Here is an 18,914-nt window from a genome sequence, read left to right on the forward strand (position 1 = left end):
TTTCAGATTGGATTTTGGAAGTTTTTCGCCAAATCATTGTTTCGAGAGGCTTCAACGCAAAAACAACTTCCAGCGTTTTTTCAACTACAAAATCATGAAATTCAGACTAAGAAAAGTTTTGGTTTCTTTAAATTTGGGTTCTAAAGACTTTTTCATTCCGTTGTGCTTCGATTTCTTATCACTTCTATATACAGATTTTCAATACAGGTTTTTGAGCTCCCGATACAGATTTACAGATTTTTCTTCTGAAAAATGCAGATTTAAATGTGGCAACCCTGATTCAAACGCTCAGGTCGTAGTTCTCATTTGCCTTCCGATCGTCAAGGAGAGAAGACGCATTAAACCAGTTTCGCATCATTTGGCATTGCGAGAGGATGTGTCGGTTTGTTCGCAAAGCTAGTTTCAATTCAAGCATGAACGATTGCATCAGACAACAGAGCTGCTGGCCGTTTGTATTGGAGAGAAATAAAACGAGAAACGAAAAGTGGACATTGTATAAAATCAGCCGTTCTAATGGCTCTAAATGTTATCTAAAGAACTATAAAGATTGCTTCTTTGCAAATCGAAGGTAAAAATCATCAGTTTAGTGAAAATCCAAAATAATTTGATTTGCTTCGCGCACTTTTCGCTGTGCGAAACCATTCTAGAAAAATGTTCCGAACTGTGCTAAATATCGTAGAGAATTCCACAATTTGATCCTTCTAAAGGGCAGAAATGAATCCTGTACAGCATCTTGAAAGTTTCTTTCAATGAAATATGCAAATCCGAAATGAGATAATCGACGTCAAAATCGTTTAAAACTCTAGTAGTGAGAAGGGGAAAAGTTTCACAATTCACACAATCGATCAACTATCAATTCGAATTCGAAAGTATAAAGAAATCGTGTCAGTTTTATTCGTATTCATGACATCCAGTTATGTCTCTGACATTACACACCCGTACTTTTTTTGGCAGCATGATTGTTCGCAGCGTGTTAGTCCTTATATTGAAAACTCTGCATTATCTTCGAATTCAAAATAGGGCCCCCCGAACAACATCTGAAAAAAATAATACGTACCCGGTCCTTTCCAAAACTACCGAATTCACCACCAGGCTGCGTGCTTCTCGCGTTTCCTGAATAATATTTACTGTTTAAAAATTGATTTATTATTGTCATTTTCGCTTGATACCAAACCTAACCTAGTTTCCACCCTAACTGCTATCAAACCGTTTGTTTGAAGCTAGTTTCGAGCCTAGTTTTAAAGTTGTTGAATTGAAAATCGAGTCAGTTTCGAACCTGGTTGTTATATCAGGTTGGCTCAAATCCCCGTTGCTAAGTGCGAAATCAACACAGTTTTGTGAAAAATGTTTGCTTGATGAAACTGTCCTGGGTCAGTTTCAGTTTTCTCAAGTGAAAACGACATATATCTATTTTCAGATGAATCTTCCTGGAAAGATCATGTGTTCGCTAATGAAAAAACAGTAGGTAGGACTAGATGTTGGCCATCTTGAAGACAATGTGATTCGCAAATATATAATCGCTTCGTTAAAGAAAGCCGTCGCACATGGTGCTGCTATGAAAGAAAACCAAATCTTGAGACAAACGACATACTAGAACAACCGATGCACGAATTAACTATTGACGATCTTAATGTGCATAAGTCATTTCCATAACTACACTCCAAAAAAAAAATTGCATTTTACAGGTGACTTAATCCCTCATACGATGTAATTCATGAAGACCTAATTTGTCAAATGACGGAAAATTTTATTTGTATTGACTTAATGCTTGAATTTTACTGGTTTCGACTGTAACTTGCGTTCTGCTAGCAGGTGCGACTGTATGAATTTAAATGCACCTTTTACCAGCCAAGCAGATGCATGCTTCTGTGGCTCAGTCGATTAACAGACGTACTTGCGATTCAATGATTGGCGGTTCAAGTCACGGCGGTTGCTATCAGTATTCTTTTTTTATTTCAATGAATTTCATGTCATGGAGTTTAAGACACAATATTAAATGTTCTTCCACGTAAATTTGCGTGAACTGCGACGCTCCATTCATGTGCATCTAATAAGATGTAAAATCACAGGGGTTTTTTAAGTTGTAGCCGACGCGCTGGATTTTTGCAGTATGCAGTGTTACAATTACAATTTGTTCCCAATTATGTTCCTTATACTAGACGTGAATGGTGTATGTCCAAACTATCCCAAATGTACTCTATTGATGCGCGTGCTACCGATTTGTTGGGCACCGTGCAAACGGAAGAGACAAGAAAAAAGTTTGATTCAGCAGTGTTGCCAGTTTGACGGAGGGCCGTTATATGCAGCAGAAAAACTTCGTTACAGAATATGTATGAGTAAACTGGAAATTTGGTAATTTTTAAAAATTTGTGTCAAATATTATAATATTATCTCACGTACCATGATTAAGAAATTATGAAAATCATTAAACGATCATGAGATCATACCTATTAATAATGATAATAATATTATGAGCAAAATGATTTAAATCATGAAAATGTTTATGGAATTTGCTCACAAATTCTTGATTTCTCAATCATGGTAATGGTAAAGGTAATGGATTTGTGTCGGTGCTCTTTTCTATGAGACTTGTGAATAAAGTGATGTTGTAAAACTGTTTCTCAGATGCCGTCAAAAACCAATTCTACTTTTTTTGGTTTGAAAAAAAACTTTATAAGCGCATTATTGATTCAAATTGGTATAATCGGACTTTGTAAAAAGGAGATAAACTTTCGAACTGGTTCCTACTCAGTCTAACAAAGGGAATGTGCCACTCATGTGGGAAGTCCAGTAATGCTTATGACAGACATGTGATATCGGTATCACTGTACACCATGAAATCACATGACTGTCACCCTAAATCACGATGGTATCACGCGAGCATCATGATACAACGGTGATTTCCGTACTACGGTCATTCATCGTTGTACTGTGCAAAATCACATCACTGTTTACTGCTACCAGCGCCATTGGCGAGCGATGGTGAACTCATGAAACAATATTTTCTTCTTCTGAGCATCAAATAATAAACAACCATCGTCATATTTTGAAAAAAATCTCTGTAAAATGCTAACAAGCAGCATAAAATTTTTATACTTTGTAGCATATTTTCAAAAAGCAGTCAAACCAAGAAATATTCATTAATTTGGTGAAGTTTTGAAATACAAATAAGGAAAACAATTTATTCATTTTTGTACAAAAAATCAGCATTATTGAGTAATTGTTTTCTATTCAATAACAAGTAAGATTATTGTTGAAATGGATTTAAAAACATAATGATTCATATTTTGAATGCACATGTGGTAATAATAAACGATAAATATCCAATACATGAATAAACCAATAGTGTAATCATCCTGTTTATTGATGACCTATAAAAATTCCATTTATAACATTGGTCCCCTATATTCACTTCTGGAAACTCTAAATCTTCTTATTACTTCGTCTTGTGTCATCGGGTTGAATGCCGTTCGATGGAAAGAAAACTTGTTTTTAAATTGTTTAGAAAGAGTCTTATTTTGGGTATGAATAGAGAGAACAGCGAATCATGTCTTTCAGTGTGATAAATTGAAGCAAAACACGTACCAAGTTACATATTCAATTTAAGAAATACTTGTAATAGTTTTCAGTGTTACTTCATAAATATAGCATAAAAACTTTAAACTTCTCAAAATCCTAATAAAACCATTATCAGATTATGTTCCAGTGTAGTAGACCGTTTTTCATAAGATTTCTGAAGCACTTTGCTATTATATAATAGCATCAAACCTATGTCAAATCTATTTCGGAAAGATTAAAAATTCAAGAAGGTTTTAAATTCAGTTTTATGAAAATTTCGTGATCAATAAACTGTTACGTTGACAGAATTTTTCTGCAATATTTGTGTGCCATGCCGTTTCTGATGGTTACATGCTAATAATATCTTAGATTTATTTACTATTTTGAGACTCAATCTTAATAGCTTATGCGTTCTTATTTTTATCGTGAATATGCGGGTGAAAAAGGAATTATGACTGAACACCTTGAAATTTATGCGGATTTGGCAAAAGTCGGTAAGATTTACAAACAAAATTTAGTGATTCATCACCATTTTGGTAGAAATCAGCGTCGTTGCAAAAAAATAGTGCTCGTGTTCCGAAAATTAGTTCTAAAAGCCTTTCATATTTCCTCCATTCTATATTTATATTTGTTTTTTTATTTTTATCAGTGAATGTTACGGTAGAACATCAAAATTATGAACATCTAAATTTCTCTAATGCTAATTACATTTAAACAATGATATGAGTGATACTGTCGTCCAATGAACACTCACACACAAATAGTTTAATAGCTAAGACAGAGAAACAAGATTATATCTGTCATAAATTAGTTGCTAGTAATAATCTTCAAATCACAAAAAATTTTATTTTCAATATAATCGATCATCGGAGCTGGGAAATTAAGCTAAATTTTGAGTTTTTTCGTTTCACTGTACATTTAATCTGTGCGCAAAACATGTCTGTCACCTCATCGTTGTACGCGTACAACGTTGTACAGAAATCATTGTACGGAAATCACATGTCTGTCAGCGGTATAAAGCTCAATGCATAAATTGTTCACCCAAAAGTCTTCGAGTACATTCCATTGAAAGCATGAAAGAGAAAATCGATTAATGTTTCAACCTGCTCTTTAACCAGTTCAACGCCTTCAGCACAACACCAAATGGTAGCTCCACAGGTTGGTAAGAAACAATTTTACCGCTGGGACGAAGTTGTCTCTTAATTGGCTAACTTAACTTCGCAGGCACATGGTACAGGGTATCAAACGTTTTTTTTGCATGATGAAAAGCGGTACAACTATGCATCTCATCACAGATGATTACCGAACTTTTTTAAGACATTAAGACATTTAAGTCATTAATTCGATTTATTAACGACTTTAAAGCTAGTTGGACTCACATTACTTATTCCATTCAAGCTTATCAGTGCACAGGCTGACCACTTTTGATTTGATTTATTATTGTTATTTGATTACAAAAAATTAGATATCATTAGAATTAGAATTCACACAAATAGTTACTGAATGGACGCAGCACCGAGTTAACAGGGTAACCACTTTCAAAATTAACGCGTGTTTCAATATAGACCTGGACCACATAGAATAGTTGAAAGGCCGATTAAGTATTTGCTGTATCAAGTGGACGTCTTCAAATATAGTTCACTATTTGATGTTGTATTTACTAACATAAAAAAAAAATTCAAAATGCAGAAGGAAGGAAATATAATTGACTTTTATATTTCATTTTCAGAACATCGGCACAAGTTTTGAAGCAACGAAGCTGATTTATATCAAAATGACACATTCACATTATTCTCACTATAAACGATTCACGATAAAAATAACTGCGAACAAGATTTTTACATTCAGAGAAAGCCTCAAAGTTCTCCATAAAATGTAAAATAATTTTTCCATAGAATCTCTCAAAAATGACATGACACGGACACATTCATAAAAAATATTAACGAAATGACATTACGAAATAAATCTAACATTGATAATATAGCTGGTTTTAAAATTATTCATACCGCCTTTCGATTTATAAACCTCATAAAGAACGGTTCATTTGGTTGGAATATGATCTTATAGATGTTTTCAGTTTGCTTTAGTGGACTTTAAACTTTTAAGTATTAATGCTAGATTTATGATGTAACACTGATGACTGCAACAAATATTTATTCAAATTCAGCGTAGTTCCAACCTTCAGTCCGATGTATAAACATACTTCGTCGTCTCAAAGTTGCGAGTCACAATAAAAAATCTCGATCGACGCAAAAACGTTAAATGAACTTTCGGAAAATCATACCTCTCATTACAATGCTTGCTTTCTAACCACTCCTTCTAAAGCAATTATCTGGTATCGAAACGAATGGTTTTTTGTATTAGGACTCGTGCGAAAAAGTCGATTTGACCTGGTTGCATATAGTCACACCTGGCTCCTGATCTGAAGAAGGGACAACACAAAATTATTGCAACAACGTCATGTAAAAAACTCTAAAACTAAACTCACTTCATTTGCTCAGAGACAGAGTCGGCAAAAGCCCTATTGGGAGTATACTGAACTCCACACCTGGAATCTGTTTGGGTGTGAAATTCTATACCTTCTATACGTTTTTTTACTTCCCTTAAACATACATACGTTTCCAAAAACGTACTCCTTCAGAGGTAATGTTATTCGATCGACGTTTTAACCAATTGCTATCACCAACCCAAATGATTGTTGCTAAATCGAAGACCAAAGTTTCTACCCTTCAAATGGATCAGTCGAACGATGCGGAAACATATGTTTGCTTTTCTCTGTAATGGCAGCATGATTGTTGCACTATTGACGTTTAAATTCAACAACAGAAAGTATCACTCCGGTGAGTCGTGTTGCAAAAGTTTTGCAATTTATTTCAATTTCATTCTGCTTTAACTATTTTCAATCATTCTTCATATCAATCATTTAATTAAACAACAGCAATAACATCTGGGGAAAAGTTCAACTGTGGAGTAAATATACTTCCCAGTCCACGCTTGAAGATCGGATTTAAAATCCGCAGCAAGTGAAATCGGTTTATTTTACCCCAAGCTTTGTCGGTACTTCATCCGATGGAAACTTCTCCAAGTCGTGCGAGAAATGCAGTATTATGAGCTTTTCCTGTGCATTCACTTCACAGTCAAGATATAATTAGCTGTTGCAAACAGCAACAAATATTTCACTAGCAAATTTACATGGGTTGATCGTTTGTTACTAATTGCAGCCCATCAATAAGCTGAAAGTGTTTCTAGTCAGTTCTTATCCAGCTGATCCGAACACGTAGATTAATATATATTCAATTCTCTATTGAAATGATATCCATTCTAAGCAACCCCACCCACATCTTAATGAATTTCAAACATATCGAAAAAGACTTAGGTACACACTATCCCGTTTCTTGGTTGAGCAAAAGTATCTCGAGATTATCACAAGAACTCGTTCGTTACAACTCATCGGTTATAAGATTATTGCAGTGGATCAAGTTAAATACGCTTTCGGTAAATGATGGGGACTCAAACCAAGGTACACCTATCACAATATTACTTGATTCAGAGAGTCTTGGATATCTGGGAAGAAAATTGGAATTACGAATTTGGAATGGAACACATTCCCTAAGTGACACATATTACGACAACGATGAATTTCATTGAGAGAAGAATTGTTTCCACCTTGATTACTTTCCTCACTAAAGACAGTCGATATATTTTTATTGGACGCAGCTCTGACGTGTTGTGAGGGTTTATGTCCTTGGGTACCAACTGGTTGTAATTCCAGAATATCAAATGACCTTGGAATAATGTAAAGATTCTAAATCCGACCTAAACATAACTCAAAAATATTGTGTTGATTTAGGAATGGTAACAGACATTTGTTCCAGGCATTCTTGAACATAAATTTGCTGCATGATGGCCCTGGTCGAAACAATATTTTAAATTGAAGCATACTGTTGAATCGAGGGTGGGGCCAAATGTCCGGAAAGTGACTGTTATGAGAAAATTTTCTGCATGTTTATACCGTTAGTATTGCTAAAAGTTAGTTACTAAGTTGCAACCAACCATTAGACGTTTTATACGAATAAAATGCTTATTTAGTGGAAGCAACACCTTACATCGAAATGCTGCCTAATGATATCTTCAGCTTTTTTCATATATATTAGTACAGTAATATTGTACCCGCACGCCTCTATGGTGTAGTGATATCAATGGAAACTGTAAATAAAATATACATACATTCTGTGACCAAAATTGATTAAACACTCAATCACAAAATAGGTTTTATGCAACTGATTCAAAATTAATACCTTGTTTAGCATAAATTTAAACTACAAATGTAACGGAAGTGCGAAATTTCGCTTGGTTCGTTTATTATCGAATAATTAGTTTAATCGAAATAGAGTAAACCAAAAAACTGGAATTAAGATTAATATTGATTATAGAGACTTTGTAAGAATGAAAAATCTTTTCATTGAATTTATTGTTAGTGAAACACTAACCCATTTTCATGAAAATGGAACAAATTCTTTAAAACTAGCTAGTACACTCTTTTAGCATGCAGGTCTTATTAGCTTAAATCAAACAAACTGACCGTGACTAAATCGCTGAACTTTGATTCAAATAAATGTTCCATCATCCTATTGAATGAGTTCGAGTTTTATCCAGACCCGACTTCCAAAATAATGAAAGATAAGAATATCCAACATTCTCATATTGTACGACACTTGTGAGCCTGGCTATTTAATGATCCTAAAAACTTTGCTGCAACTTGTAACCGTTTGTTACAAAGTCCTCTGATTATTTTTAGTATATGTCTTAATGATATTTGTACTGTCACGTTTCTAAATGTTAAAAAAAAGGATTATTGTTAGTAGGGTTAGTAAAATAAAAATGTTTAAAAATTGTTAGATTATATGTTATTTGTAAAACTAGGATTAGTAGGGTTAAATAAATAAAAACAGACAATTGTCAAAACACTAAAACAACACAGTGGGTACGAATGAACACCGAAGCGTATAACAGAAAATGCAAGGGGGGCGAAAGGCTGTTCTACGGCTGATGAAGCACAATTGCGCGGCACACTGATTGTTCTCGCCTGGAAGGAGGTGAAAACAACCGCCAAATTTCAGTGATTAGGAAGGAGAAGAGCAATCGAACCCAGAGCAAAGGTTCAGAATTAATCTGTCGTTCGTATACTGAGGTTCAGGAATCAGAACAAATTGGCTCAAATGGCACGTTCCCCTTAATATTTGTAGGTTTATGCCTTGCCATCAATTTGTTTTTAACATCATTTTCCCGATATTTAAGAGGGAAGGATTGAAGGGAAATGGTAAGGTTTGGACTAGGAGGATGGGAAAAATTGACGACATATAAACACAAAAAAGCAGAAGTAAATTCTGCACCCCTAAGGATGCTGAACAATCTGCTGGGAATCACATTTAGTGGAAGCAGAAGTAAATTCTGAACCTCTACGAGGTCCCGAACAGTCTGCTGTAAAACCTATTAAGGTTTGTTACTATGTGTGTTCTTTCTGATGAACGACCTCCAACCCCCGAGAGGATTTAGAGAGTTTTCAAAAGCGACACCATTCTGCATTCCCGGAAGAATGCAGGACGATTCGCAGTATGTACAAGCAGAAGTAAATTCGGTACCCCATAAAGGATGCCAAGCAATCTGCTAAACCCTATTTAAGGTGAATACAGAAAGGATTCACTCACTCCAGGAAGAACGATGAACCCTTCTGACTATAGCTCTCTACCACATTGCGTGAGAAACGAGAGAATATCCTTTAATTGTTGCTGTGCATACACAGACTCAACCATTTATGGAGAACCGAAAACCCGGATACGTAGTTGCGTCAATGGTCATACCAACTGTGACAGCACAAATATCTCGAGTTGTGAGCTCCGATATGAGAGAAACATCGAGAGCACTATTTGCAAGTATGCATGCTGGAGGCATTTCACGTGGATTAGTCATACCGTTCTTGTTGAAGGCAACAAAGACTGGGTTTAACAATTTGCCAACGTAAAAGTTTCGCTTTTGGAAATATGATTCTTGAACCAAAGCTATAGAAGCTTTACCTTCTTGCAGAAGTCTGGATAGATTCTTATTTTTTTTATTTTAAAGATATATCTTATTCAGGCCTATTTGCGTACAAGCTTTACGTGGCCGATTGAGCCGATTTTTTAAATAATTTTTTTTTTTAGTTGGATCTCGTTGTCACCCTTTTTCTAGGGGGAGAGGAGCTTCCATTTCCCTCCTGCGAAGATTGATGGGCACTTCGTTCGTGGTTCGTCTCGTCATCCATTGCTGCATCGATGGTATTGTTGTCGATTTCCGTTGCTAGTTGCTGTAGATGCACCTTGTTGTATATTGGTTGCAATTGCTGGTTAGTTGGAGGGTAAGTTGTTAACTGCAGCCGGTGTACTTTGTTCTATAGAGGATACTGATGGTTTCGTTGAAAGGGATGCTTCATTGTTGTTGGCGACTGTCACAGGTGTACTGGGGTTGCTTGGGGTTTGTGTGAAGGAAGCACTGTTGTCCTTTAATGTAGTTGTCTCCTTGTCCTGTTTATCACATGGCTTACCGTAGTGAACAGCTTTTTGGCAATATTGACATGTGGCCATCTGATTGTCATAGGTAACAAGTGATTTGCACGGAACTCTTGTATCTTGACCGAAAATCACATAAGAAGGTATAGGCCTCTTCAAGTGTATGCGTAATAAACGTACGCCATTTAGAATACCGGGGAAAAAATTCTTCCACTTTTCTTTTTCGATAGAGAGAATCTCTCCGTATTGGGACATAGTTTTGCGAATATAAGAATCGGTGACGCTTGAGTGAAGATCATGCACACGCACTTATATAGCACTATCATTCATATATACTGGAATGTTGTACTTGATGTTCTCGTGCTCCACATAGTGCACATTGTTATTGTCTTTTGCGAATTGAATTGCATCCAACTCTTTATAAAACTGGATGTAAACAAAATTATTCGTCTTATTGCATTGAAGTAAATGCACACGTTTAATGTCAATTGTATTCTTTCGTGCCGGTGATAGCTTTTGTTCGTTTGGTTCACTCATTTCGAGGTCGTTCTATTGTTCACTACACAATACTGTACTTGGTTTCTTCTGTCCCGAACGTAAGCGGTTTTGTTTTATCGACTGACTTGGATGAGATGTAAAACCGAACTGAAATTCATAGTTGCTGTACGTTTATGCTAGCGATTGATTTGTGCTACTCTAACCAATATCAATTAAAGTAATGAACACTCCATCTCAAGCACTTATCGTACAACAACTAGAATAAACCAAATATATTGGCTTATAATCGCCTATAGCGAACCATGTAAGGATTTTTTTAATGTTTTAATTATTTAAATCCCACAAGTTGCGAAGAATGAAGTTGTCCATTGTGCCAGAGCTTCGCTTAACACAGTTCCTGCAGCCATTCAGTCATCGGCACGGAAATACAGGGTCCGGCACTCGAAGTGTAACCAATTAAAGAGGCCATAAATTCAGTTTGGAAAATTACTTTTACTTAATTCAAAGTACAAAATGTGTAAAAATAATACAAAATTCAGAATCAATTCACTTTTGCTCGATATGACCACCTTTTGCCTTGACTTGATGACTTGAGAGAGCGAAGGAGTTGCTTCGTTTGGCCGAATGTGACTTGCAGGTATTTTGGCCCACTCGCGGACAATAACTTTTTTCAGCGCCTCGAGACTGGTGTATCTTTTATGCTCCGTTTACACTTCTGCTGGCTGCCAGCATGCTGGTGTCAGTGTACTGCCCTCTGAGGAAAAAAACGTTCAACGGTGGTCCTTCGTTGGTCTAATACTTTGGATCATTGGACCACAGTTGAACGTTTTTTCCTAAGAGGGCAGTACACTGACACCAGCATGCTGGCAGCCAGCAGAAGTGTAAACGGGGCATTAGTTCGGACTTTGCTCTCCACAATGGCCCAAAGAGAATAATCCATTGGATTCGCATCTGGTGAATTCGAGAGCCATTGTGTGGACGTGATGAAGTTCGGAACGTTGTTTTTCAGCCATTCTTGGTTCACTCGAGCTTTGTGAGATGGTGCCGAGTCCTGCTGAAACGTCCATGGTCTGCCACCGAGATGTTTGTCTGCCCACGGCTTCAAAGCAACCTCCAGAATACTTTCCCGATAATATGTCGCATTTACCTTGACGCCAGGCTCGATGAAAAAGATTGGAGAGCGCCCATCTGCGGTTACAGCGGCCCAAACCATTATCTGTTGCGGGTGCTGCCTCCTGGTGGCCAATCGATGACTCAAATTCTCGTATGAACGGTCGGTCAAGTAAACCCTATCGTTTTGAGAGTTTATGAATTGCTCAATTGGAAAAATTTTCTCGTCAGAAAATACAATGTTCGGAAATTGACCGCTTTCGGCCAAACGAAGCAACTCCTTCGCTCTCTCAAGTCATCAAGTCAAGGCAAAAGGTGGTCATATCGAGCAAAAGTGAATTGATTCTGAATTTTGTATTATTTTTACACATTTTGTACTTTGAATTAAGTAAAAGTAATTTTCCAAACTGAATTTATGGCCTTTTTAATTGGTTACACTTCCAGTGCCGGACCCTGTACACCTTGACTTAGGAGTTCCTATTTGTGTGGCCTTTTAACACATGGAACAGGAAACCGGTGGCTCAATTCTTGGTAGAAAATAATTCCGCCGGATGCCACACGGCTTACGGCCACACGCGTTTGGTGGACTTATACCAACGGTACAGGTGGACCGTAGCGTTATTCTTAGCCAGTTGGGAAACCGCTAATGACACTACACGGCTATCTAGGCTACTCAGAGAGGGAAGTTGACATTGATGGCCTGACCCAGTAAATACTGATATGGTTTTAAATTTAGCCGCGGACCCACAAGAACAAACGAATGTAGCCACCATCAATAAATACCCATGTCATCTGGACTATCTCCATGTAAGATCCAATCCATCAGCTATTGCCGACCACCAACTGGAGACTGGATCTCCAGAGTTGCGGCGGTTAGCACACGACAACGTGAATCAAATACAACATCGTTATAAATCAATAAATTACTCTAGTCTTAAGTACTGTTAAGAAAAGTCCTCGGCATCTAAGAGCTAAGGCAGTATGCCTTATTACATATATTATTAAATTTAAAAAAAACCTTTTTTAATCCACCTAGTGGTGTAATGATGCCTTTCTCAAATTACTTATATTTTTAAAAAAACATTAGAAGATTCTGTCAAGAAATTCCTTTTCGAACTTGAATAACATAAGAAACTTTCTTTGGTAAGAGCTAAGATAACTTTTCCAATTAGTACACTACTATGTCAAGTTAATAAGAATTTTTCTCTTCGTCGTACTAAACGATTAAACACACTTAACGCTATAGATCTGGAACCGGAAGTCGGCCCCGGATGAAATTAAACAGCACCTATGAGACTATAGAAACTTTTATTTGAGACTAAGTTTGTGGAAATCGATTGAATCATCTCTGAGAAAATTGAGTGGTTCTAGAGTTTTTGACCGCTATTTTCGGTACTTCTGGAACCGGGAATTTCGAACCAGTATAGCCGAAGTCGGTTTATTTAGTAAGTAACGAATATAGCCTACAAATCAAATCCATTTTGAGCCAAATCTAGAAGATTTTTACCCTTATTTGCATTGTCGCTCGGAATGACGGTGTGCAATTTTAAACACACTTTACCCTATGAAAGCATGGTGAAATTCAATAGCAACCTATGGGACTATGAGATTTTTTATTTTATGAGTGTCATTATTTAATACATACTCACACACATAACCACACACAAAGACATTGCTCAGCTCGATGAAATATGTCGAATGATATAGAACACTTTGCCCTCCAAGACAATTTTGACTAGTCAATTTTTCAAGTGATTGCATAAACTTTCTATATGAGAAAGGCAATAAGTGCACTTTTATAGGAAAGTATCGCTATCATGATTTTGGAATAGCACCAGCAAGTTAGTACAAACTGAATAAAAGATTACAAATTTACAAATTTTTCACCTGAAAAATATATATTTAAATGTGGCAACTCTACACGCTATACGCGTACCAGTTTTGCATCGTCATTTTGAATGACGATTTGAGTGTTTTGACACTCATCGCCCTATAATTATAGAACCAGAAGTCGGATCTAGATGAAATTGCACAGTACAATGAGAGCTTTAATTTTAATCATGATTCGTGAAAATCGGTTTTACCCCTTAACGCAAAAGGGAAATATTTTTCCCTTTTATAAAAAACCGTTATCGTTTCTTCAATTATTATTAAAACGATTTTTTTTACTTAATGTTGAAGAAAACTTATTTCTAAGGCGACAAATGTGTTTCTGAACGAATACAAAAAAGAACTGCAAATCTTTATTGCACTGAAAAATTTGTGCAGAACGACGTATGAAAAATAGAACAAATAATAAATGTGTTATGTGCAACGTCCACTTGTGCTAAACAAGTACACGAAATCGTTTCGTAGTATACCAGACTAACTATATATTTTACTATTCTGATAATTAAAGCAATTAAAACAACAAATTAAATTATGATGTAATAAACCCAACTCTTCGTTAATTTATTTCTGAGGATCATTAGAAAAAATTTTCTCATGAAATTATAGGAAACTTATGCACCTTGCTATGTTTTTCTGGTAATATTCCTTTGCTTTACACTCAAAATAGCTAAAATATTGTGTTGTACTGACATATTTCGTCCTGGACATCTTATGGTCGTGAAAGGGTTAACCGTTGCTGAGAAATCGAAGTGAGTACCGTTTTTGGAGCTTTTCTTCACTATTATCGGTGCTTCCTGAGGAGAAAACCGAGAACTAGTAGTCCCAAAGTAATTTTATATATTCACTAACACCAACTAGATGAATTTAGCAGTAAGTTTTATAAAAAAAGTGCATCTCGTTTCGCCATCGCTTGTGAAAAAATACTTATGCAAATAAAAATTTTCACTAATCTCAATAATTTTCGAGGACTTTTCGAAAAATTTTAAAACCTTTTATTTGCTTCTTAGTTTGTGAAAATCGGTCCAGAAATATCCAAGAAAATTGAGTGCGCAATTTTTCATAAAATTTTCACATATACCCTTGTAATTTCGGAACTGGAAGTCGGATCGAGATAAAATTTAATAGCAGTCTATGGGACCATAAGATCATTCATTTCAATCTGAGTTTGTGAAAATCGGTTCAGCCATCTCTGAGAAAATTGAGTGACATTATTTGTCACATATATTTACATACACATACAGACATTTTGTGATCCCCACGAACTGAGTCGAATGGTATATGACATTCGGCCCTCCGGGCCTCGATTGTACAGTCGGTTTTGACAGCTATTGGGAACCATTATATATAAGAAAGGCAAAAATGGTTTTAAATTTAAGTTATTGGACATACGAAAATGTATTCTGAACCTTTCGATGATCACTTCGTCTGAGTTTCGCTACTCACTACTACACCTGAATATGCATCCCATTCACTAATGTAGTTTTATTTTTTTTTATTCTCCACTGTCTTCTTTAGATTGTTCAGCTTCCATTGCTAAACAAAAATAGATTAACGAGTGGGTATGAACAATATTGAAGGGGACCAACGACGACAGCAACACGATGCAGGTGAGTTGTAAAGAGTTTTCCGTACCGTTTATGACTGGTTTCTGAAATTTTAGTTAATTCAAAAAATGTAACAATAAAGTTCAACTCAAGCTAGATTGCCGAAATAAAGCACATTGCTTTACTAAATACAAATTTATTTGTATTGGGCTTTACTATATTATGTGCCTTAGCTAGCAAAATTAGGAGTCCAGTCCAATTTAGCTAGCAAAATTAGGAGTCCATGGGAAATATATAAAAAAAATAAACCAATACTACAAAAGAAGAGAATTAAACAGACCCCGAACATACAGCACAGTTTGCTTTACGAATTGAATAAATTAGTCCACTCATTTCGTTCAATTCGAATTTGAAGTTTCCCAGACTCAGCATCTTTTAAAGGCGTTTCTTCTAAGTTTCATGAATAATTAATCACTTATCACGTCCCTCTTGAAGTGCGCTAATGATAATTGAATTCTTGCTGGCATTCGGAAAGTCAGTTGCAGTCGATGGCAATAAGTGGTGAAGCGATTACAGTGTACTGACTCTTGTTCCGATCGATTCGTTTCGTGTCAAAGCACCATCCATTTTGCATTTGTGATTCTGTCGGGAAGCCGAAAGCATCGTTGCCACTACCACTGAAAGATCAAAATGGATCAAAATCTGATCAAAATGGAGTATGTAGCTTGTATTTCATTCTCATCTCGTTAATTCTACTTGTCGCTGAAGGCAAGATTGTACAGCACAAATGATTGGCAAGCGGTTAGGTGTTCAGTACGCTGCAATCAGCCAGATATTGACAGGTCGCACTATCATGTAATCGAAGTATTGGCACTCAATTGAATCGTTTGAATATTGAACAATCGTATTGCATGGGTCCGGATTATTGAACAATTGTGGGTGAATTTAATTAACAATTATTGCGTTCACCTATTAAAATTCGAATTCCGAAACAGCTTCGCAAAAAGCGATTTTGCGAAATTTTCTCATTGAATAGCAAATAAATTTGCTGGAGGACGGATCTAAAAACTGCTAAAGTGCTGATGAATGGAAGGCAAAACGTATACGCAAAATAACATGTTCTTTCAATAAAGCTTCAATTTCCTTTCCTTCAAAACCAAACACGACACCAGGTGAAGCAAATAAAGGCGGGTGGGTGATGTCAGAGACATAACCGGATTGACGTGAATACGAATAGCATTGGCTCGCTGAAACTGGAGCTGGTCGTTTTTTTCAATAAAGCATGCTCTCGAGCTACTTCAGCTGCATATGATGGGAAGAATGGTCGCGCAGGTTTTGACTTTCAAGTACCTCAGGGTGTAGTTTAATTCCAAATGCAAGCGAGGAGGACATATTAGGTATCTGATAACGAAATACCATTAAAGAGTAAATTTTCTTCGAACAATAACAGGATCTTGGTGGGGTACTCGCCCAGAAGATCTAATAAAATTATATCAGACAACGATACTTTCAGTGATGGAAAATGGATACGTTTACTTTCGTTCCGCTGCAAACTCCCATATAACAAAAATAGAAGCGAATTCAGTATCGATGTTTGCAAATCACCTTAGGCCGCATGCATTCGACACATACAATGAGTCTTGAAGTTCTGGCGGGAGTTCTTCCATTAAAAAATCGATTTTGGGAGCTTTCATCACGCCTTCTAATGAGATGTTTGGTACTGAATCCCCTGATTATTAATAACTTCGAAAAGCTAGTCGAATTTTAATTTCAAACAAAGTTCATGACAATATATTTTAACCATATGCCACAGGAAATCAACCCTACAAGATATATTCCTATCCGTGTCAGCCTTCTCAATGTCCCTGACTCAACGTTATTTTTCGACACATCCATACACCGCGATGTGCGTGGAATCCCGGATCACCTACCATCGCACAGTGGTTTGAATCGACAAAAACGTGAACTTAACTCTCTAGCTGCTAAACCGTTGATCCGATATACATAGTTCCTTTGGAGAACTCATTCACAATAATATTCCTCGTGATTTGATCACAATAAAAAATGTGCAAAGCCTACTATGATAAAAGTTCATTTCAACAACTTTTTTCCCTTAAGAGATAAAAAACGATGTCTTCTACAAAGTTTTAGAACTTCTAACGAGAAAAAACTATAGGTCTAACGCTAAAAGTTTCGGATATATGAAGCATTTTCGTTTGAAACCACTTAAAATCAACTTTTTGTACACAACTATTTTCGCAATTATTTTCAGTGTCTACTATGTTCGAGACAATTACTAAAAACGTTTTTAGTTTAGGCAAATTGCTCAAAATTGCCATCGCAAATTTCCTATACCCACGCGCATGGTACTTGGACGATGTCCTTAAGGAAAATAGTGTTAATACTATGTATAGCATATAGTATATGCTACGGCGAAGACAAACTAGTAAATATTGCCTTATTAAATAAACGTATTTGTGAAAATAAACCCAAAAAAAAATATAATATTAAAAAAACTATTTTAATCCATATAAATTAACATAACCATTACAATTTGTAAACAGTTATGTCAATATAATAAGAATTTTTCTTTGTTTTTCATCGTCGCACTAAATGATTAAACAAACTTTACTCTATAGTTCTGGAACCGGAAGTCGGACCCGGATGAAATTAAACAGCAACCTATAAGACTATAGGAACTTTTATTTGAGCCTGTTTGTGGGAATAGATCAAATCATCTCTGAGAAAATTGAATGAGTCTCGTTTTAAACTTTTTACTTCTGGAACCGGTAACTTGGAACCAGTATAGCCAAAGTCGGTTCGTTTAGTAAGTAACTAATATAGCTTATAAATTGAATCAGTTTTAGGCCAAATATAGAAGAATTTTACCCTTCGTCGCTCTAAATGACGGTGTGAAATTCAATAGCAACCTATGGGACTACGAGATTTGCTATTTTATGAGTGACATTATTTGACACATACTCACACACATACACACACATCCACATACATTGCTCAGCTTGATGAACTGTGTCGAATGATACAGAACACTTAGCCTTTCGGGTCAATTTCCACTGGTCAACTTTTCAAGTGATTGTATAAACTTTCTATATGAGAAAGGCAATAAGTGCATTTCTATTGAAAAGCATCGTTATCATGATCATTTAGGGGTTAGCCAAATTTTGTGCTAGGGCACATAACCGTTTTCATTATTTTTACGTTTCGTCTTTGACTCATCAGTGCAGAGCAGTTCAAATTGAACTGCTTAGTGCTAAACTCGGCAGTTCAATTTGAACCGCTAAGCAGACGTAAAGTTTCTGCTATTTACAGAACACTTTTTGTTTTGCAACGAAGTGCAATGTCTTTTCTGACGTGCCCAACGAAAACGTGTTTTCGACTATTTCTGGCCGATGCAGGTATGGTCATTTAGGGGTTAGCCAAATTTTGTGCTAGGGCACATAACCGTTTTCATTATTTTTACGTTTCGTCTTTGACTCATCAGTGCAGAGCAGTTCAAATTGAACTGCTTAGTGCTAAACTCGGCAGTTCAATTTGAACCGCTAAGCAGACGTAAAGTTTCTGCTATTTACAGAACACTTTTTGTTTTGCAACGAAGTGCAATGTCTTTTCTGACGTGCCCAACGAAAACGTGTTTTCGACTATTTCTGGAAGATGCAGGTAATGAAAACGGTTATGTGCCCTAGCACAAAATTTGGCTAACCCCTAAATGACCATACCTGCATCGGCCAGAAATAGTCGAAAACACGTT

General features: G+C 36.2%; 1 protein-coding gene across 1 annotated transcript in view; it reads left to right on the top strand.

The window, feature by feature from the left end:
• Nucleotides 1-18,914, top strand: part of LOC131439471 (uncharacterized) — a 149,640-nt gene that overhangs the window by 109,950 nt on the left and 20,776 nt on the right. Inside the window, exon 2 of the mRNA XM_058610516.1 lies at nt 15,117-15,208. Coding sequence (XP_058466499.1) covers nt 15,203-15,208 — 6 coding nt within the window. The 5' untranslated portion in view covers nt 15,117-15,202. The remainder of the gene's footprint in view (nt 1-15,116; nt 15,209-18,914) is intronic.

Source organism: Malaya genurostris, chromosome 3 (genome assembly GCF_030247185.1).
Source record: "Malaya genurostris strain Urasoe2022 chromosome 3, Malgen_1.1, whole genome shotgun sequence".
Taxonomy (NCBI): Eukaryota; Metazoa; Arthropoda; class Insecta; order Diptera; family Culicidae; genus Malaya; species Malaya genurostris.